A 23,528-nucleotide genomic window follows, 5' to 3' on the forward strand; every position below is an offset into this window, starting at 1 on the left:
CAAATTCAAGGGTTTTTCTTTATTTGTACTATTTTCCATATTGTCGAATAATAGTGAAGACATCAAAACTATGAAATAACACGTACGGAATCATGTTGTAACCAAAAAAGTGTTAAACAAATCAAAATATATATTTTATATTTGAGATTCTTCAGACTAGCCACCCTCTGCCTTGATGACAGCCTTGCACACACTTGCCATTCTCTCAACCAGCTTCATGAGGTAGTCAACTGGAATGCAATTCAATTAACAGGTGTGCCTTGTTAAAAAGTTCATTTGAATTTCTTTCCTTCTTAATGCATTTGAGGCAATCAGTTGTGTTGTGACAAGGTAGGGGTGGTATACAGAAGATAGCCCTATTTGGTAAAAGACCAAGTCCATATTATGGCAAGAACAGCTCAAATAAGCAAAGAGAAATGACAGTCCATCATTACTTTAAGACATGAAGGTCAGTAAATCAGGAACATTTCAAGTGCCGTCGCAAAAAAAACATAAAGAGCTATGATGAAACTGGCTCTCATGAGGACCGCCACAGGAAAGGGAGACCCAGAGTTACCTCTGCTGCAGAGGATAAGTTCATTAGAGTTACCAGCCTCAGAAATTGCAGCCCAAATAAATGCTTCACAGAGTTCAAGTAACAGACACATCTCAACATCAACTGTTCAGAAGAGACTGTGTGAATCAGGCCTTCATGGTCGAATTGCTGCAAACAATCCACTACTAAAGTACACCAATAATAAGAAGAGACTTGCTTGGGCCAAGAAACACAAGCAAAGGACATTAGGCCGCTGGAAATCTGTCCAAATGTGACATTTTTGGTTCCAACCGCTGTGTCTTTGTGAGATGCAGAGTATGTGAATGAATGATCTCTGCATGTGTGGTTCCCACCGTGAAGCATGGAGGAGGAGGTGTGATGGTGTGAGGGTGCTTTGTTGGTGACAGTGTCTGTGATTTATTTAGAATTCAAGGCACACTTAACCAGCATGGCTACCACAGCATTCTGCAGCGATACGCCATCCCTTCTGCTTTCCGCTTAGTGGGACTATCATTTGTTTTTCAACAGGACAATGACCCAAAACACACCTCCTGTGTAGGGGCTTTTTGACCAAGAAGGAGAGTGATGGATTGCTGCATCAGAAAACCTGGCCTCCATAATCACTCAACCTCAACCCAATTGAGATGGTTTGGGATGAGTTGGACTGGAAAACTAAATGTTATTTAAAAAGTGAATGCAACTCTCTTAATTTCTTTAACACCAGTAATGTATTGTGTTGAATTTGACTCAATGTGTGTCAGTTTTGATTTTCATATGTGGAACAGTTCCATTTCAATAATAACGTTTTAGTTTTATTTGTATCATTTTTAGTAAAATGTTTATGATCAATGTTTATGATTAACCAATGGTTTCAAGTTAAAATTCAACTAATGTGAAAGCACTAGCCTCTGCCATAAGGACACATTGATACACTGTGATCATTGGCTAAACAGCCTAAATGAGTGCATGGAACTCTGAGATGGTCAATGCAGCTGTTGGCCTAAAACTTTTATTGTCAAATAAGTAAAAATAGCGCACATGAAGCCGAAAATAGGAAATATACTGATTAAAATTCTGGTTATTTCAATCAAATTCATCTCTCTACTCAGCCTGTCTTCCTCCCTTTTGATCTGTCTAGACTTGAGTTATCACTAGCAAAATTTATACATTGTATCAACTAGCCTATTCCGGGCCAAGAGTTTCCTGCGCCAGTGAGCTCCGGACAGACAGCTGTTTTTGCGCAAGGGAAAGAAATGTATTTTATGACCTTTCACTGTATATATGTGTAACTGATGTGAAATGGCTAGCTAGCTAGCGATGGTGCACGCTAATGGCATTTCAATCGGGTGACATCACTCGCTCTGAAACCTGAAATAGTTGTTCCCCTTGCTCTGCAAGGGACCCAGCTTTTGTGGAGCGATGTGTAAACGATGCTTCGAGGGTGATTGTTGTCGATATGTGCAGAGGGTTGTTCGAGCCCAGGTAGGGGCGTGGAGAGGGAAGGTTACATATGGGTTAATCAGATGATTATATTTTGCTCTTTCACACCGAGGCTTGGTGATTATCAAGGGGGAGATTGTTGTAAATATTTTTCAAAGAGGCCTACTGTAAGCAACTATTAGGCAATCATTAGCAATGGATATCAATTTTAAAAAGGACTTCGTTGACAATGTGTGAGGTGAAGAAAAAATGATTGAGAAGTTCAGCGTATTAGTTGTGGACGTGGTGACTAAGACCATAATAATTCAAATGTTCCTAGATTTGCGCGCAGCAGGCCAAGTCCGCTACTTATTTCTACGTGCACAGAGGTGTTCGCGCACCCTCAACATTAACAAGAGAAACAGAGAAACCAGACCCATGCTCATTGCACACACTCCAAACAAAATATAATGAAACATTTACAACTTGTAAAAAAACAAATTAATGGGTAAAATCCATTTACTACTGGTAAATCCTAGATCCTAGAAATGCTAAGTACACGCATCATGATATACAGAATGAAATACTAGACATTATGGCAAATACGATTAGGGATCAGATAAGTGGTGAAATACAAGATGCTAAGCTATTTGCATTGATGAGAGTAAGGACCTCAGGAATTTCTTCATTTCACTCCAGCTGATGGATTACATCCCGAGTCGCTTTTCGCTACGAACAAAGATACTATTTTAAATGTAACATTGATCACACTGTGCTGTCATGTCCGGCGTTCACAACGGGGACCAGGAGAAATTCAGAGAAGAGGTCCCTCAGGCAATCTACATTCATTGCCACCACACCGTCTCAATCTTGTTTTGGTGGACTGTGTCAGAAACGTGAAGCCAGCGGGGGATTTTGTTGTCACACGTATCTGTCACACTGCCAGTAACCTTCGCGTCATGTGAATGCAGTTTTCCCTGCATGCGGCGTGTAAAAACCTACCTGAGAAACAGAATGGCAGACCCTCCACTCAGCAACCTTGCCTGCCTGTCCATACACGCAAAAAGAACAAAGGCCATGGATGTCCAGAAAATTATAGGCTCATTTGCATTGAACCACAACAACAGACGCATCGTCCTTCTATAAAACAACACTTGGTGAGTAACTGATTCATTTATTATAAATATGGCATAGGATAAATTATTATGTGGTATTACGTTGGGTAATTCTGTATATTGTGCGCCTGCGTAGCCACATCTATTATTATGAATTTGCCAGAGCGGCCTGTCAGGTGGCGGGATCATGATTCAATCACGCTGATCTGGATCTGGATGGAACAAGAAGACGCATGCGTTTTGTCGGCCTACATGTATTTTTGTAATATAAATATAATCACTAAGATTGTGATAGCCAGTTCGTTTTACAAGTGTGTGCACAGTTAATAGGCGTAGGCTAAATGCATTGCACTTCTCGTTGTGGCTGCGCTTTGGATATTATTAATTTCATTTTGGACGTTGTGATAGGCATTTCATCCAAAACATTATTACCAATGCACAGTTATCTGATTATGCATATGGAATACATGCACTTCTTGTTGTCGCATTTTGGATTGTTGATGATTGAATTACAGGAGAGTGAGACCAAATCATGGACGCTGGACAGAGTGGATTTCAGTTGTAACAAAAAGACAGTTTATTGAGTCAAAAGATATTTTGTCCTGCAGTTTAACGTGCACGGACCTGATTCATATAGCTCAAAAGGAGTTAGCTGAAAAAGGGACCTAGACAAAGGTTGTAGCAGATTATATACATGGGAAAATGTTGGTGGAGTCTTGTCGTGGTGGTCTTCTGACTGGTCCCGAAGAGTTGGAGGCGGGCCTGCTCCAGCCAGAGCAGGAGCCCCAATGGTGCACAGCACCCGACCAGTAGAGGGGGGTGGAGTGTGAGTGTGCAGTGCTCATGAAATGTTTGTGTGTCAAGGAAGCATGAGATAAGGGGAACTGAAACTGGCAGTTTATGGCTGGGGGTAGGGTGCTTCCTGTTTGGACAGGGGTGCGTGCAATGACTTGAGTCAGGCGGCTTAATATATGTGCTTGATATATGAGCTATGTATATGAATATGTGTATATATGACAGGATGTATTGTGTTGTTATTGCTGAAAGACTTCAGTGCATGGGCGCTGTCAGATGCTGAAGTATATCACCTTTGCACGTATTAGGTTTATAGCTATTTTGTTGAATATTCTTTGGCCAAATTGAATTAAAAACTACATTTATATCGAATGTGCTGTGTGCCATTTCTGCTTTTATTGAAAAAAACGACAACTTCCTTATAACTCTGAAGTAATGAAAATCAACTATTTTCTTAGCACCCCCAAGTATTGGTTATGTGCACTGTTAAAGATTAATGTGCACTGTTACTGTAAAACTAAATGTAATAAAGTTTTTTTTAAATAACTTTGAGTGAACCAGGATTTCCAGCTCATGACAGAGGTTACTGTATTTAGCCAGCAATAGTACAAAATCAAGTAAGTCCTTCAATGAATCAACAGCAGTCCAAGCACTGGTGTCTTACAGTTTATGGTGAGGAATGAAACACCTACTGATCTACTATTCACCCTTTGTTACTCCACCTAGCCCTGGCTCCTCACAGAGGCTAGATGTGCCCGATGACGCACAACGTCAGTGAAGCAAGGAGGTTCCCAAGACGTTGTTTTCCATAATATTCCTGACACTCCTTTTCGAGGCACAAGGCAGTAGTTATTTTAGTATCTTCTACAGTATGGCCTGCATATCACCATTGTAAATGAGGATCCACACATTATGTTTTGATCATATAAAGGCAAGACAGATCCAGCCGCTCACATAAATTCAATCCATTATTCCTCAAGGTTTCCCTTTGTAGACATACACTTTCATGTATGAGCATTAGAGTTGTACAAACTGTCAGACACATCCTCTGATAGGAGTTGATCTAAAAAGAATCCTCTACAAAGGTAACAGATTGTTTGACCCATTACCCAGGTGACAAAAACATTTGAAATTCCAATATAAATGTATTATATAAACTCAAAATAATATCAATACTAAAATATACATTGTATATGTACAGTGATCTCCAAAAGCATTGGGACAGTAACCAAGTTTCCATCCAACCATTTCTTGCAGATGAAGCATTATGAAGCATTAAAAAAGTCACGACCGGGCTGATGGAAACAGGATTTACCGGTACAATTTTATAAATGCAGACAGACAATTTGGTTGTTCCACATAGTGGAATCTTTTTTGTGAGTAAAATTTATTATATGAGAAATGTCAGTGGAAACTCCTTTATGCACAAATGTTGATATAATTACCATTATATCAAAGTAAACTTGGATCCACGTGGTGATACACTATATATACAAAAGTATGTGGGCACATCTTCAAATTAGATTTAAGTCAACACTGTAACCCGGCCACTCAGTAACATTCACTGTCTTCTTGGTAAGTGTAGATTTGACCTTGTGTTTCAGGTTATTGTCCGGCTGAAATACTGAATTCATCACCCAGTGTCTGGTGGAAAGCAGACTGAACCAGGTTTTCCTCTAGGATTTTCCCTGTGCTTAGCTCCATTCTGTTTCTTTTTTTATCCTGAAAAACTCTCCAGTCCTTAGAGATTACAAGCACCCATAACATGGTGCAGCCAAACCTATGCTTGAAAATATTGAGAGTGGTACTCAGTAATTTGTTGTATTGGATTTGTGCCAAGCATAACACACTGTATTCAGGACATTTTTACTCTGCCAATTAAGTTAGTATTGTGGAGTAAATACAATGTTGTTGATTCATCCTCAGCGTTCTCCTATCGCAGCCATTCAACTCTGTAACTGTTTTAAAGTCACCATTTGCCTCAGGGGGAAATCCCTGAGTGGTTTCCTTCCTCTCCAGCAACTGAGTTCGGAAGGACACCTGTTTCTTTATAATGACTGGGTGTATTGATACACTATCCAAAGTCTAATTAATAACTTCACCATGCTCAAAGGGATATTCAATGTCTGATTTTTAAAATGTTTACCCATCTACCAATAGCTGCCCTTCTTTGTGAGACATTGGGAAACCTTTGTCTTTGTAGTTGAATCTGTGTTTGAAGTTCACTGCTCGACTGGGGGATCTTACAGATGTCTGGGTTACAGAGATGAGGTAGTCATAAAAAAATCACGATAAACACTATTATATCACATAGAGGGAGTCCATGAAACCTACTGTGACTTTGTAAGCACATTTTCACTCCTGAACTTATTTAGGCTTGCCATAACAAAGGCATTGAATACTTATTGATTCAAGACATTTCAGCTTTTCATTTTTATTAATTTAACATTTCAAAAAACATAATTCCACTTTGACATTATAGGGTATTGTGTGTAGGCCAGTGACAAAATCCAATAATCCATTTTAAATTGAGGCTATAACACAACAAAACTTGGAAAAAGTCAAGGGGTGTGAATACTTTCTGAAGGCACATTGTGTATTAAAAGAGTCAAATGTAATATTTGGTCCCATATTCCTAGCACGCAATGATTACGTCAAGCTTGTGACTCTACAAACTTGGATGCATTTGCTGTTTCTTTTGTTTGTGTTTCAGATCATTTTGTGCCCAATAGAAATGGTAAATAATGTACTGTCATTTTGGTGTCACTTTTATTGTAAATAAGAATAGAATGTTTACAAACATTCTATTTTGTTTGTAAACACTTCTACATTAATGTGGATGCTACCATAATTACGGATAGTCCTGAATGAATCGTGAATAATGATTGAGAAAGTTAGATGCACAAATATCATACCCCCAAGACATGCTAGCCTCTCATTACAATAACAAGGGAGGTTAGCATTTTTTGGGGGGGTTATGATATTTATGCCTCTAACTTTCTCACTCATTATTCATTCAGGATTATCTGTAAATCATGGTAGCGTCCACATTTGGTCCCCTAAAATGGAGGGAACTATCTACAAAAAGTGCTCTAAATCCTAAATGGTTCACCCGATATGGATTTCAATACCCTCAAATTAAAGCTGACAGTCTGTAAATAGTCATGGTATCATTTCAAAACCAAAGTGCTGGAGTACAGAGCCAAAACAAAAATGTCACTGTTCCAAAACTTTTGGAGCTCACTGTATACAGTCCAAATCTATTTTATATAGTCTTAGTTTGGACTGTAATTCAACATACAAATGTGTCTAAGATGGATACTGAAAACCCAGACGTGTGTGAACATGGGAGGTTTCAAGACATCCTGATAAGACACAAAAGATGGAAACCTGGGAACAGGGTGTTTGTGTGTTGCATAAACGGAATCTAGAGAAGCCTAATTGACTCACAAAACATTGATGGAAGATTTCTCAGAAACAAGGTAGAAATAATGAAATGGCTAAATGAATTCATTGTGAAGATATACATTTATTCTGTTACCTTGAAATAAATGAAACTATACATAATCATTTGTCAGATTACTTTTCTACAATCATTGAAATCACTGAATAATATGTACTTTCAAAGCAGATGTTTCATTGTTGAGAAATATCCCAAATTCTGTACAAATTAGTAACATAAATGCAATGTATAATATAGCTCCCATCTGGTTGAAAGGAAATGTATCAAAATGTGCAGGATATAACTAAAAGCAAGACAAAGATTTGCCACAATAGTCTTTTTAAATGACCAGTTAAATTCATAAACTGTGCTTCAGATTAAACCTGTGAGATTTGATTTACACGCAGGGTGAGATTCCTGTAAAAGTCTGTACATTCATACCAACAAAAGAAAAAAAAATATGACCATGAAAATTGGGATTCTCATCATGAATATGATTCTCATCCTCATTCTAGAACTAGTGGTATCACCCAGCTCTGATTATAGCATTTTAGTAGCTAAGGAGAAAAGGAAATGACGACATCAGGAAAGATTGCCACATATTGACATAGAAAACATAAAACAACATCATATTTCCCACAAAATCTAATGGGAAGGTGTCTACAGGACAAATAATTTAGGTCAATTATTTTATTACAACAAACATGGATGAAATAAGAACTCAACACATTCTAATTGTGCATTATCTTATAACGATATGAATATATCAAAAAATCCAACATTGTGGTATATAATCCAGACAAGTGTTTGCAGTACCCAACAGCAGTAGCTGTGACATTCCATAGTTGACACTAGAGGGCAACCTAGACCAGCATGCACTGTGACTGACTCTCCATTATTAAATCAGACCAGTAAGAAGTCCCTCTGCCAAAGAAAAATGCTCCAAAATACAACAAGAGTATTAGAAAAATGAAAGGCCAACACCATTTTAACATGCACTCAAAGGATTTCAAACTCAGAGCTCTTTTTGAGAGGGTTACATGTAGTTATGTCCAGTTGCCCTGTCTTCAGAAGGCTCTGATTGTGTCATCCACCCACTTTTTTTTTATCCATCTTTCCCTCTTGCATATTGCGCTTGACATGTGGTGTCTTCTCAATGTAAAGATAAAAGTCTGTCTTTGTGAATGATTCATCCTTGCTTAGTGGCAGTGTTGCTCATATGGAGGATAATGGTGGCACTGCTGTCCCGCTTGGAGCCTCTGGGGCACCTTTGACAGGAGAGAAAGATCAGTCAGATCAGATCAACAAGCAGTGCAAATGGACAATAGCTGTAACAAATTAGGCAAGTATGGTTGTGTCACAATCACAGATCCCTTACCCTCAATGCTGTCTGCTGGCTATGCTTCCTGACCCGCAGTTTGCACATGCTCAGTCTCCACACTGGGCTCTGTCTCTTTGACCTTAGGCTTGGGTTTCCTTGACACAGGTGGAGGCACCTTGACCACCACCTTCTGTGTTTCTATGGACTTGGCTGGATTGGACATAGATGAAAGCTCAGCTATCAGGTTCTTTGTGAGATTGGCCTGGGCCTCAGGGGATGAGGGGGTCTCTATGACAATCTTCTTTGTACTCTTGGCAAAGATGAAACTGGCGGTGGAGGAGGGAGACTTGAGACTTGTTGGAGAGTGCAGACTGAGACGAGAGGGAGGCCCCTCTTTACTTCTGGATGCTGTCCTCAAGCGGATGGCCTCCTGCATCCTCATGGAGGGGGTGGTGGCTGAGGCAGGAGGTGACTTCCTCGTAGGAGAGGTGACAGTGGATGACTTTAAGGGTAAATTAAGTATGCTGGGCTGGGGCTTGGCTGGGGCTTCAGCTAAGGCTGTGGCTACCTCTAGGGCCTCAGCTGGGACTGTGGCTGGAGGCGTTTCTGCAGCTGCCTCTGGGGTTGTTTCTGGGGTTGTGGCTCCCTCTGGAGCTGAGGCTGTGGCTACCTCTAGGGCCTCAGCTGGGACTGTGGCTGGAGGCGTTTCTGCAGCTGCCTCTGGGGTTGTTTCTGGGGTTGTGGCTCCCTCTGGAACTGAGGCTGTGGCTACCTCTGGGGCTGAGGTTGCCTCTGGGAATGTGGCAGGCTCTGGGTCTGCCTGTGGGGTTGCCTCTGTGGCTGGGGCTGCCTCTGGGGGTTGGGCGATGGGAGATTGTGAGATAACAGTTGTAGTTGGGGATGTGACAGTGGGAGGGGGAGATGTCATGAACAGAGACCTTCGAATAGGCTTCTGGGGAGCCTCACCGTTACTGGGTTTTTTGGTCCTCAAAGTGACCCCTGGCCAGTCCTGTCCCTGGTCCTTTTCCTGATCCTGGTCACCATTATTGACAGACCTCAGCTTGACCGTCTGCAGAAGGGTGGGGGTGACCACGGGAGTGGAGCTCTCCTCTGGGGGAGTGGGAGAGAAAGAGCTCTTGCTGAGGGACTTGTCTTGGTTCTGTCCCTCTGTGGTCACTGGACTGTGCTGCTGTATGTTTTCCAGTGGAGGTGGGGGTGGAATACTTTGGGGAGGTGGAGGGATGTAGGAGGGAGGACCAAATTTAGCTTTTGGTGGAGGTGGGGCTTCTTGGGGAGGTGGAGGTGGGATACCCTGGGGTGGAGGTGGGATTCCCTGTAGTATAGATGAAACAGGGGCCACAAGTTCTGTCATAACTACCCTTGGTGGTGGGGGAATGGGCAGGTCAAGCTCATTGCCAAGGGTGGCCAAGTCCATGGGAGAAGGCGGAGGGGGCCAGGAGGATTCCCCAGTGGTGGAGACTAGTGGCGGCTCTGGAGCAGGCATAGAGTCTGAGGGGGCCACAGGTGGGGTCTGTTTGGAAGGGGGAAGAGGAGGATAGTGTGCTGGGGGAGGAGACGGAGATGGGGAGATGTGTGCTAGAGCAGGGCTTACCATAGACGTATCCATTTTAGGTTGGAATTCAGTCTTTTTGGCTGCAGCAGGAGTAGTAGTCTGTGTTTCTGTCTTTACTTTTCCTAGGCCCTTTACTGGAGCTACTGCGGCATTCACTGATTTTCCATTTACCAAATTACTTGTCTGGACCTTCTCTAGTTTACCTATCAACTGATTTACAATGACCCTCTCTGGTTCAACCACCAACTGACTTCCCTGCACCTTCTCTTCAACCACCAACTGACTTCCCTGCACCTTCTCTTTAACTCCCAACTGACTTCCTTGGGCCCTCTCTTCAACCTTCTGTGCTACTTCACTCTCCTGACCTTTTCCTGACTCAAACGTATGTGCTGCTGGATTACTAGTCTCCACAATGGAAGACCGTACCCTTTCCTGGTCTGCTGGACCTGTCTGCTCTTTAGCTCGAGGCTCAGTGACCCCCTCCAGCACACCTCCTGCCTCCTGCTCTGGTGCTGCCTCATCTCTCCTCTCAGGTGACACGTTCTTAACATAACCCTCTCTTGATGTGGAAGGCGACTGCCTCTGCTGTCGTCGATCCTTTGGGTTCTTTCGCACCACCGTATCCGTGTTGTTGGGGGCCGGGGGACCTAGTAGCAGTTCAAAGGTGCGCTTGTTGTGTGCCCATACCTCCGGGGGAGGAGGAGAGGGGGCAGACACCTTGGGTGGGGGTGGGATGTTGAACGGCTCTCTGAGTGACATGACTGAAGGTGAGGGAGTTACAGTGTCGACTGGCTCAGGCGTCTTGCTGCTGTCAGAGGCCTGGGGCTGAATGACAAGTGATGGGGCTGAAGCTGCCGGCGATGGTGCCATTGGGAAGATGATTGCTCGGATGCCTCTTTTTTTCCCTGGAGATGGGTTAAGGATCTGTTTGGAAAGGAGGGTGGACGTGCCACCGTGGCTGGAGTAGCCGCTGGAGGGAGAGACATTCTTCAGGCCATTTTCCTGGGGGGTCTGTTTCTGGGGAGAGGAGCCTGTGGAGCCTGGCTGATCGTTCCTCACCTTCTCCCTGGCTGCCTGCTGTGGGATGTTGAAGGGGCTGGCTGTCACAGAGCCTGAAGACTCATCCAGAGAGCTGGTGTCTGCTGTGTAGCCAGGGCTACTGTTGTTACTTTCCCCAGCACTGAAAACCTTAACCTCCCCTCCCTGGAATGGGCTGATTTGGGGAGGGGCAGTAACCATGTTGTTAATCAGGTCTCGCGAGTGCTTCTTCATGTTGTCCTTGTGTAGGGAGTAGGAGCGGCTGGGTGGGGCCGGTGCCCTCTTGGACTTCATCACAGACATGCTCCGGGCGAAGGGCCCCTCCTGTTTGCCATCATCCCCTCTGGCTTTCCCTTTGCCGTTGGTGGCGGAGGTCCTGGAGGCCTTACTGACAGAGGAGTGGATACTCTTGCTGTCCAGGGTCGTCTCCCTGGATGAACCATCCCCATCCCCCCCCTGTGGGCCCCCCTGTCTGGTGGTGCTGTTGGAGGAGATTGTGGAAGAGTCAGACACCAGGGTCTCAGAGGACTCAGAGTGGCTCCATCCAGAGCTGTCAGAGAAGTGTGGTGGGTTGTAGCGGGAGGCGGAGGACATGGTAGAGGCGTGGGAGGAGGCGCGGGAGGAGGCGCGGGAGGAGGCGCGGGAGGAGGCGCGGGAGGAGGCAGGGCTGGCCAGCAGCAGGCTGCTCTTACTGACAGTACGAACGCTGCTCCGACTACGGTTCCGGGTGATCTCCACCACGTCTACGGAGGGTAGCAGCACAGCGTTTGGGATGATCTTAGACATGTAGGTGGCCTGGGGGGACATGGACATGACAGGGCTGGGGTGCAGCTGAAGCAGGCTAGAGGTTGTGGTCATCCAGGGGACAGCCAGGGACTTGGGCCGATTCAGGTCGGACAGCTGGGGGCCCATGTGCTGGAGGAGAGCCAGGTCGTCCCTGTGTCCGGCCCGGGAGGGGACCTTCTGGATCTGGTCCTCACAGACAGGTTGCAGGCCTTCTACGGACTGAAGGTACTTCCTCACCCCCTCGTGGGAACCAGCCAGGTGAGGCCCATCGATGGTGGAGAAGTCCAGACTCTCACCGTTAGGGAGCCCACCCTCATCTATAACCTGACGACCTGCCCATGAGGCTCTGTCCAACCCTTAAGTGAGGAACAGAACAAATCAAGATAGGTTCATATACAGCTACACAAGAGAATAGAAAAGTACGTGCTTGTGTTAAGGGTGCAATTATCCACAGGCATCTTCACAATGGCCTTCACTGACACATTTCAATCCACTTAAAGCATAAATAATGAGTAGCATACCCAGTTCCCTCTGGACGTGATGTGGTATCCCCATAACTGTGGTTCTCCTGTGTCTCCTCCTGGCCTTGGCCTTCTCTGGCTTCAGGGGCCTGAAGGTTGATGCTGGGGAAGGAAACAAAAAGCAGGAGAGAAATATTAGATCAAAATTACCAACAACAGGCACTTTCACTCCATACAATCAAACAATCACTGGTTGGACAAGGTGTTAGTGGTTCCAGTATGAATCATTCTCTGGCTATGGTCATGTCAGGTTACCTTGGCGGGTCAGTCCTGACCGTGAGGACCGTGTGGAGACAGTGGAGCGTGTTGAGACCTGTGACGCTGTGTCTGGTATGGTGCTGTCTGACAGATAGCCTCTCCTCTCACTGTCACTCTCAGTGTCGTCTGGCAGCCGGGTCACTGTCGACTATAGGAATCCCAGAAAGTTCAACAGTAAACCATTAGTATACGCTTAATTATAGCAGGTTTGGTGTGAACTTGTAACAGGATAATGTTTAGTGATTTGATGTAGCACCGTGATTAAAATGTAGAATGGGAAACTTACTGTGACGCTTTGGTCATCCTGGTAATCCACCCAATTATTGGTTTCTGAAATTAAGGTAAACATTTTTCAAGAAGAGCGGCCACATTAAATGTACTTAATTAGTTAATCTAATCAGGGGTAGGTGATTGAGTTAGCGTCAGTATTTGGAGGGATTTTCAGGGTGTTTAGTACCTTCCTGCTGCTGCAGTTTGAGTCCCTCTAGGGCCTCAGTGTGCAGGTCCTCCAGGTACTTAGGCCGGCTGCCTTCGATGAACACATTCTCCTGGAAGTGTGGAGGGACGCGAGTCCCATCCTCATGCTTTGGGACTGCTGGGAGGAGAGAGAATGTGAGTGGATATACATACATACTGTGTATGTCTATGCATGCATTTTCATTACAGCGTGTGTAAATAAATGCACAATATCAATGACAAAATGACATTGTATCAAAATGATTGGATATTAATTATATCCACAAAGGTTGAATGTGAACAGATCTCTACTTATCAATCCTGTTCCAAAACAATCTTTATATAAAACTCACTATACAATGGCTGCTATGTGCAATAAAGACAATGCAACAACCCAAAAGAATGGGTAATTGTCCTCAACATTTAAATGGTATTCATCAACTACATTAGCCACAAGTCCCAGCAGGCTTCATTGAGATAATCAGCCAGTATATTCCACAAACATTCCTACTCTCATATAATTCAGAGAAGCAGTGTCATAGGGTTATCATGAGAACAGTAGTAGTACCCATTCCAGAACAGCAGTCCTGACTAGAGGTCGACTGATTATGATTTTTCAACGCTGATACCGATTATTGGAGGACCAAAAAAAGCCGATACCGATTAATCAGACGATTTTTAAATTTTATTTGTAATAAAGACAATTACAATAATACTGAATGAACACTTATTTTAACTTAATATAATACATCAATAAAATCAATTAAGCCTCAAATAATGAAACATGTTCAATTTGGTTTAAATAATGCAAAAACAAAGTGTTGGAGAAGAAAGTAAAAGTGCAATATGTGCCATGTAAGAAAGCTAACGTTTAAGTTCCTTGATAAGAACATGAGAACATATGAAAACTGGTGGTTCCTTTTAACATGAGTCTTCAATATTCCCAGGTAACAAGTTTTAGGTTGTAGTTATTATAGGAATTATAGGACTATTTCTCTCTAGTCCAAATACCATTTGTATTTCATATACCTTTGACTATGGATTGTTCTTATAGGCACTTTAGTATTGCCAGTGTAACAGTATAGTTTTCGTCCCTCTCCTCGCGCCTACCTGGGCTCGAACCAGGAACACATCGACAACAGCCACCCTTGAAGCATTGTTACCCATGCAGAGCAAGGGGAACAACTACTCCAAGTCTCAGAGCGAGTGACGTTTGAAACGCTATTTGCGCGCACCCCGCTAACTAGCTAGCCATTTCACATCGGTTACACCAGCCTAATCTCGGGAGTTGATAGACTTGAAGTCATAAATAGCGCAATGCTTGAAGCATTGTGAAGAGCTGCTGGCAAAACGCACAAAATTGCTGTTTGAATGAATGCTTACGAGCCTGCTGGTGCCTACCATCGCTCAGTCAGACTGCTCTATCAAATCATAGACTTAATTATAACATAACACACAGAAATACGAGCCTTGGGTCATTTAATATGGTAGAATCCGGAAACTATCATCTCGAGAACAAGACATTTATTCTTTCAGTGAAATACCGAACTGTTCCATATTTTATCTAACGGGTGGCATCCATAAGTCTAAATATTCCTGTTACATTGCACAACCTTCAATGTTATGTCATAATTATGTAAAATTCTGGCAAATTAGTTCGCAACGAGCCAGGCGGACCAAACTGTTGCATATACCCTTACTCTACGTGCAATGAACGCAAGAGAAGTGACACAATTTCACCTGGTTAATATTGCCTGCTAACCTAAATATGCAGGTTTAAAAATATATACTTCTGTGTATTGATTTTAAGAAAGGCATTGGTGTTTATGGTTAGGTACAGTCGTCCAACGATTGTGCTTTTTTCGCAAATGCGCTTTTGTTAAATCATCCCCCATTTGGCGAAGTTGGCTGTCTTTGTTAGGAAGAAATAGTCTTCACACAGTTCGCAACGAGCCAGGCGGCCCAAAATGCTGCATATACCCTGACTCTGTTGCAAGAGAAGGGACAAAGAAATTCATGTTAGCAGGCAATATTAACTAAATATGCAGGTTTAAAAATATATAGCTGTGTATTGATTTTAAGAAAGGCATTGATGTTTATGGTTAGGTACACGTTGGAGCAAAGACAGTCCTTTTTCGCGAATGCGCACCGCATCGATTATATGCAACGCAGGACACGCTAGATAAACTAGTAATATCATCAACCATGTGTAGTTAACTAGTGATTATGATTGATTGATTGTTTTTATAAGATAAGTTTAATGCTAGCTAGCAACTTACCTTGGCTTCTTACTGCATTCGTGTAACAGGCAGGCTCCTTGTGGAGTGCAATGTAATCAGGTGGTTAGAGCGTTGGACTAGTTAACTGTAAGGTTGCAAGATTGAATCCCCGAGCTGACAAGGTAAAAATCTGTCGTTCTGCCCCTGAACAAGGCAGTTAACCCACCGTTCCTAGGCCGTCATTGAAAATAAGAATGTGTTATTAACTGACTTGCCTAGTTAAATAAAGGTGTAAAAAAAAAAAAAAAAAAAATCAAACATCGGCCAAATCGCTGTCCAAAAATACCGATTTCCGATTGTTATGAAAACTTGAAATCGGCCATTCCAATTAAATCGGGCGACCTCTAGTCCTGGCATCTAGGATCAGCGAGATAATGTTAAGTGCAGGGCAGCTGTGGCCGCGTGCTAAGCCATCATCTTTAGTTAAACAAAGCTGCTTTAAAATGTAGCCACATCCTGTACATGCTCTGTTGGGCTAGGAGGACCATGCTGGAATTAGTCCGTTCTACCATGTGCCCTCAATGATCACTGCTATAATCATCACCATCTCTTTATTTCTCTGGAAATATACCGTTGACCACATTTACCATATCCTCCTAATAATAACAAGTTCACACAAACTGTCAATTTAGTCAGAATGATTGATGAATGAAGTGTTTTGCAGAAACAGTGACAGTATCCCAGCAAAGTAAGGAAATACAAGCTCTCAGTGATAGACATTCAACAAAATAACATCAGAAGAGATGAAATAGAATGGTCCATTAGAGCTTGCAATGCCTCGATCACACCAATAGCTAACAGTTAACACATTTCATGACTACAGGTATGAACTAGTCCCCTTTACAGTCTTACTCATATCAATTGAACCAGTTAACCACCCTTCCCTTATCCCCTAGAAATGACCTAGAAAAGGTTTTATGGCCAACACTTGCTTGGCCATAAAACTTCAAGAAGGGAATTCAAGGTATGCATCATAAATGAAAACTGTCTGAGAATATCCAGGACTTAGTCCATTGCTTTAGCCTATACTGTAACTCACCTTTCCTGTTGAAAAGCGAAGGCACTGCCAGACAGTGAACATTCCGAGTCAAAAGCACCACCATAGCTCTTGAGATACCATGGTAATATAAACCCCAAAAATGTATAAAAACAGATCTTATCCCTTGAAAGTAAACAGGAGTTCAAAACTATCCCAGTGAGTTTGTTTTTCCAGAGTTTAATTTTGTTTTAGGGTAGATCATCATCCGATACAGACAAAATAATTCAGTGGATCCAGATAGAAGATATCTCCCTTGTTTTTGTTATTATCACCCATATCTAGTGGTTCCATCACTAGACAACGCAAACTCACACTAATCCCAGGAACCTAATTCTACCCATCCCTCGAATAAGCACCCCCTTCCTTATGTCCCTGAGCGACTGATCCCCACGGCTCTCTGTTTGTGGACATGCTGACCCTGGATTGGTCAGAGCGTTGTTATGACACTGACCATGCTAGTGGGATCAGACACAATCGCTCAAACACACAAAGGGAAATAGTGGTTAGACAGTCTAAGCTCTCATCTGCTTGAAGCAACCATTTAATCATACTGACTAGCTACTGTGCCATTTCTGACAACTAATGTGGTTTAACTGACAGAGGAGATCTATTGGAATCCTTGAAGAACAAGTTCCTCGTGAAGTCCGATTCTCACCACACACATTCCCCACAAGGTGGAGTAAAGGAGCTAGACAGTATGAAGGTTTCAGTATTCAAACAAGATAGATCCTGTTGGGAGAGAATGTTCTTAACACTTATGCCTTACACAATATAATAATGTTACACAATGAAATCATGTTCCCCAATTACTTTTATCTACCAACACAGTCAATGGGCTCTCACTGGACTAAAATAATCAACTGAATACATAATTCCCTGTGATTTACTGCTGATACAAATGTTGTGGAGAGGCTAGTATCTTATTACTTCACATCCCTTTAGCAAATCTACAATTGACATTCCTTATTCGCACGAGGGGTATGTCTGAAAATGTGTTCTACTGTGATGCACAAACCTCAATCTGCACCTGGGAAAGTGGTATATTTACTTCCTGATACAGTAAGCAAACATTGCCATGTTATTGTCATGCTCAGTAGCTATAACTCTTTACATCAGTGCTACAGGTATCTCACCAGGATGAATGGTACCTTCTTACGAAGTATGACTCACGTGGGCCATCAATGGCTTTTTTATTTAACATGACATTGTCATTCATAGATAAGAGAGAGGTGAGACCTTTGTAGGTAGGGACAACCGGTACAGGAGGAGAAAATAGGAAATGTAGGTGCAGCCAAAATGACAAATAGATTTAAAGATGAAAGATTTAAAGATGAATACAACAATCAGAGATAGTCAATAGTGTGTGTGTCTGTGGGGGGGGGGGGGGGGGGTCATGTCATCTGTACTTATTTGAGTCTATTATAATTATGTTCATATTAATAACAGTAATACCCCACTTGAGTCTAATAGAACATCAGCAGGATTTATGGGGGGGGGTTGTAATCATGTGAGCCCCCAAACTAATTTCGGTGACAATACTCAATCTAATATGCATGATTCCCAATAGATTAATGCTGTGACATCAAAGATTAGTTTACAGTCTCAATAAAAAACATATGATTTTAGACTTTGTGATATTATTGTACATTTGACACATACTGAGCATTTAGCCATGTGCCATTACATTACAGTCACATCAGTAATTGATAATACAGACTATTGGTATATTGCTAGGTCTTTCAGGAATTAAGTCAATGACATGATCATTCAACTAATAAGACTCAATTTAAAGAGAGAAATCAGTAGAATGAGTTCATGCCTGTTACTCATGATCTAACGCAGTCATCAGGGTGGTTCTGATGGGGCGGCAGGTAGCCTATTGGTTAGAGCGTTGGACTAGTAACCGAAAGGTTGCGAGATCGAATCACCGAGCAAGGGGACAAGGTTGTTCTGCCCCTGAACAAGGCAGTTAACCCACCGTTCCTAGGCCATCATTGAAAATAAGAATTTGTTCTTAACTGACTTGCCTAGTTAAATAAGGGTTAAATAAAAAAGACAGACTTCATTTAGTGAGCACACCAATGTTATTATAGTTGTGATTTTCTATTAGTTTTTATTCTTTAAAAAAAAAAAATGTATTGTTTAGTTTCACTTCATTTTCAGACTTGATTTACTCGTTTTTATTCGGTTTCAGTTAGAATTGTTTTCATCAATTTCGTTTTTATATTATTAAGTTTCAGTTTTAGTGTCAGGGACAGAAAGTGGGCTTATGCGTGGGAGGCTAGGAGCCATGTATATGTTGTAGGACTATAGCAGGGGTACTCCAGTTCTCCTTGAGATGGTTCAGTCACACAAAATGTCCTAAGTGGCAAAGGTCCAGATGGATATTGTCATTTATCGGCGTAGTAACAAACCCCCACCTCACAACCCCAAACTGTTAAAACACTTCTTCAGCCAAGTAGGCACGGGTGGGGAGTGCCCAGGCCAACCAACTAGGGAGCCAGGCCCACACAATCAGATTAAGCAACAACAAGAAAATGACATTTCTATTTTTATCTAAACACCCTCAGAGCAAGCAGTGCACTGGAATGACATTCAGATGAACTGGAATGAAATTCACTCAATGGATGGGTGGCCAAAAATAACTAACTGAAAGCCACACCCCCAATCAGCCACATATATGACAACACTGAGGATATGTCACTGCTTCTACGGCTACACAGTGCATTCGGAAAGTATTCAGACCACTCAACTTTTTCCACATTTTTGTTACAGCCTTATTATAAAATTGATTAAGCTGTTTTTACCATTACTCGCAATAACCCATAATGACAAAGCAAAAATAGGTTACAACCTCGAGTCTTCTTGGGTATGACACTACAAGCTTGGCACACCTGTATTTGGGGCGTTTCTCCCATTCTTCTCTGCAGATCCACTCAAGCTCTGTCAGGTTGTATGGGGAGAGTCGCTGCACAGCAATTTTCAGGTCTCTCCGGAGATGTTCGATTGGGTTCAAGTCAGGGCTCTGGCTGGGCCAGTTAAGGACACTCCTGCGTTGTCTTGGCTGTGTGCTAAGGGTCGTTGTCCTGTTGGAAGGTGAACCTTCGCCCCAGTCTGAGGTCCTGAGCGCTCTGGAGCAGATTTTCTTCAAGGATCTCTGTACTTTGCTCCGTTCATCTTTCCCTCGATCCTGACTAGTCTCCCAGTTCCTGCCGCTGAAAAACATCCCCACAGCATAATGCTGCCACCACCATGCTTCACAGTAGGGACTGTGCCAAGTTTCCTCCAGGTGTGATGCTTGGCATTCAGGCAAAATAGTTCAATATTGGTTTCATCAGTTCAGAGAATCCTATTTCTCATGGTATAAAAGTATTTTGGTGCCTTTTGGCAAACTCCAAGCGGGCTGTAATGCGTCTTTTACTGAAGAGTGGCATATGTCTGGCCACTCTACCATAAAGGTATGATTTGTGGAGTGCTGCAGAGATGGTTGTCCTTCTGGAAGGATCGTTAACCTATACATAGGAACTCTGGAGCTCTGTCAGGGTGACCATCGGGTTTTTGGTCACCTCCCTGACCAAGGCCCTTCTCCCCTGATTGCTCAGTTTGGCCGGGCAGCCAGCTCTAGGAGGAGTCTTGGTAGTTCTAAACTTCTTCCATTTAAGACTGACGGAGCCCACTGTGTTCTTGGGTACCATCAATGCTGCAGAAATGTTTTATTACCCTTCTCCAGATCTGTGCCTCGACACAATCCTGTCTTGGAGCTCTACGGACAATTCCTTCAACCTCATGGCTTGGTTTATCCTCTGACATGCACCGTCAACTGTGGGACCTTATATAGATAGGTGTGTCTTTCCAAATCATGTCCAATCAATGGAATTTACCAATCAAGTTGTAGACATCTCATGGATGATTAATGGAAACAGGATGCACGGAGTCTCATAGCAAAGGGTCTGAATAGTCATGTAAATAAGGTATATTTTATAAAATATCTAAAAACCTGTTTTCGCTTTGTCATTATGGGGTATTGTGGGTATTTATTTTTATTTATTTGACCTTTATTTAACTAGGCAAGTCAGTTAAGAACAAATTCTTATTTTCAATGACGGCCTAAGAACAGTGGGTTAACTGCCTGTTCAGGGGCAGAACGACAGATTTGTACCTTGTCAGCTTGTCAGCTCGGGGGTTTGAACTTGCAACCTTCCGGTTACTAGTCCAACGCTAGGCTAGGCCACTAGGCTACCCTGCCGCCCCAGGGTAGCCTAGATGGATTAAATATTTTGTTTCCTCATCAATTTTTAATTAAGGCTGTAACGTAACAAAATTTGTAAAAGGGGAAGGGGTCTGAATACTTTCCGAATGCACTGTATAGTGTACTTACAAATCCTGCCTCGTTCCAGTCCATTTCACCTTCAGACACTACAGATCAGAACGATCCCTCAAGTTTAAACATGTCTGTACACACGCATGCACAGCATACACATTAAACTTTACTCAAACGTGTGTAAACAGCACACGTACACACACAGAATTAGCAGCCAAGCACAGTAAACATGTAATAATCACAGTAATTACACCAATTAAGGTCAGAAGTCATGTGTACAGAGTACTTCCCTGTGGTTCTCTAATTAAAAACACTTAAAAAGGTCAGGAGTAACAGAACCTTCTGTATCCCACTTTCCTGACAGGCAGCACCACAGCAAGGGTTTAGCTAGTGATAAGCTCTGGAAAAATCCCATTAAAAATAATGGAGAATGAAAGAGACTGTGAAACATGCAGAGTCAGACCTGCTAGGGCACGCACACTTCAGGAAGGCACAGCTCTGCTAGGCCCCTACTGACAGGCAGGTCACACTACATTAGGAGCTTAAAATCTACATTACTAGACCAGCAGGGAGAATTTAAGGCAGTAGACACTATTCCCTCAAAGACAAGTGTTAGGATATCTAGAAATCATGGAAGCCTATGGCAAGCTGTTCTGTAAAGAACGTCTGGCTTTTGGAGAACTCTTCATATCAGCTATATTTTAAAAAAGCATCATTGTTTCTGTATTGAAGGTCTATGGATGTTATTACGTACAGTATATTACCTGTTCTTTTGGATGTTGATGTGGAGCTCTAGTCTGGGGGCATATAAGACCAGCAAAAACTGATTTGCGACCACTGCTCCACCATACACAACGCCTGCAAAAGGCAGCAAGCTCAGTACGGTACCATGGGCGTAGCAGCATAAGCACAGTGGGTGTGCTAGGTGGATTCCACTGGGCAGGTCTCGCTCTGTGTGCACATGTACATGCTGCTTATCACTACCTCAGTCTTTGAGAGGGCATGAAAAGAACATGACGTTCTGGGAGGGGAAAACTATTACCAGTTTAACCACCTTGACTTTAAGCTACCATTTTGTCAAAGCGGGACTGGCATGATCAAAAGCTACATGGTTCCATTCATCTAGCATGCCATGAAGTTGTGTATAAAGATACTGTCATCCAAAAAGATACAATACCCATTTATCACTCAACTTCTGTCATGCATTCATCATCAACATCATCTTTTGTGGGCTGGCAGAGTTTCAAATGGTTTTCCTGCCATGACAATAGTCTGGAGGGTGGGAGTAATTTACATTACAATAAATGCTATGAAACGGTTGCTGAACGCCATGAGGCTTGACCAGGTAATGATTAGACTAAGCATTAGACTTTTACAAAGAGTGAAATGAGTGATGGAATCCAACATATAAATAGGACTAGAGGACATGCATGCTGGCACTTTATATACATTTTTAAAAAATCAGGATGTGCTGATTAATATTCCCAATTATTCTAATTGAAAATGTTATTACATGTTGTCATACAACTTCTTCCCATTCATCTGTATTGTTAATCACTAGGCAGGAAGCAAAATCCTACAAGCGACAGCCTGTGCTTGAGCTGTTGCACATAAAATAAATGGACATCTCTAGCTCAATGTCCAAAGGAGTGTTTCAGCCCCTGTCATTAAGAGCCAAGGCATACATTTCCCCTGTACCTGACCTTGGAGAGGTGACGTTGGGAAGTGTCATGGTGACTGCTTTCAGACAGACTGGGGTTACTTTCAGGTATTTCACACACACAGTGATAAGGCAGAGGTCCTTGCCTTCTCATAAGACCGAAGCAGGAAAGACAAGCACATACACCACAGCAAGTTCTGTTAAACTCCTGCAGCTGCCAGGGGCAATGTAACAATGCAGAGGAGGGCGGTGTGTTTGATTCCCACCATAAGCTGAGGAAAGAGAAACAGTATCCAGGCTCTAAAACCGGTTCTCCTGCTCTCCCCAGCCTTTATGTGCTCATCCAAGGCTCAGAGGTTTATTCATGCTGTACAGTCACCCACACCCATGCATACACACCGTCACATTATGAAACTGTATGTCATGCCAAACTCAGTGTATAAAGTCAGCTAATCAACTGTGTGTAAGATAACATTGAAAGGCATGCTGAAATACTGTACGGCACTCCTCCTGTACTTCTGTATGACTACAATATTGCAGGACACTGCCCAGATGTGGCAAAATCGTGCAAACTTTAGAAGGACTAGAAAGACAAAAATCGCTGTGATAACTTTTGACAAACCCGTACAAAGAGCTACCATTCTCTGGGCTCAGAGGAGTTGAGTGTCTAGAGCCGAGGAATGCATGGAATCTCCGGGTGAGAGTAGAACGTCTACAGATCAAGAATCCAGGTGACCTACAGGTGCCAGGTGAACAATATAATCATATCACTCTGGCATCACTCCCCCTCTCCTTATACCCCTATCAGTCAGCTTAGTGTGAACCTGTTGAAAAAGTTCAGCTGTAGCGAGCACAAGATATGAGCGACAACAGCAGCATTAGGCCCGCTAACAGCCTGGCTTTACTAGGTGGCTTACAGGATCAACTGGGCCAAAAGCAATGCAGGCAAATAACACACGGTAGAAGCACT

The 23,528-nt window shown here is 42.9% G+C and overlaps 1 protein-coding gene across 4 annotated transcripts in view; it reads right to left on the bottom strand.

Annotated features, from left to right (window-relative positions):
- Nucleotides 1-7,373: 7,373 nt before the first annotated feature.
- The window catches only part of LOC110505455 (uncharacterized), a 39,918-nt gene continuing 23,763 nt past the window's right edge, over nucleotides 7,374-23,528 (bottom strand). For 2 of the 4 annotated variants that reach the window (XM_021584683.3, XM_090220709.1), the window contains exons 3-8: nucleotides 13,261-13,395; nucleotides 13,090-13,133; nucleotides 12,801-12,951; nucleotides 12,546-12,647; nucleotides 8,685-12,380; nucleotides 7,374-8,574 (exon numbers count right to left, since the gene is read on the bottom strand). In XM_021584683.3, coding sequence (XP_021440358.3) covers nucleotides 8,704-12,380; nucleotides 12,546-12,647; nucleotides 12,801-12,951; nucleotides 13,090-13,133; nucleotides 13,261-13,395 — 4,109 coding nt within the window. In that variant the 3' untranslated portion in view covers nucleotides 7,374-8,574; nucleotides 8,685-8,703. Of the gene's footprint in view, nucleotides 8,575-8,684; nucleotides 12,381-12,545; nucleotides 12,648-12,800; nucleotides 12,952-13,089; nucleotides 13,134-13,260; nucleotides 13,399-23,528 lie in introns of all 4 variants that reach the window. The other 2 variants (XM_021584682.3, XM_036962639.2) reach the window with 1 other exon arrangement.

Source organism: Oncorhynchus mykiss, chromosome 25 (genome assembly GCF_057628025.1).
Source record: "Oncorhynchus mykiss isolate SJ-2025 chromosome 25, ASM5762802v1, whole genome shotgun sequence".
Taxonomy (NCBI): domain Eukaryota; kingdom Metazoa; phylum Chordata; class Actinopteri; order Salmoniformes; family Salmonidae; genus Oncorhynchus; species Oncorhynchus mykiss.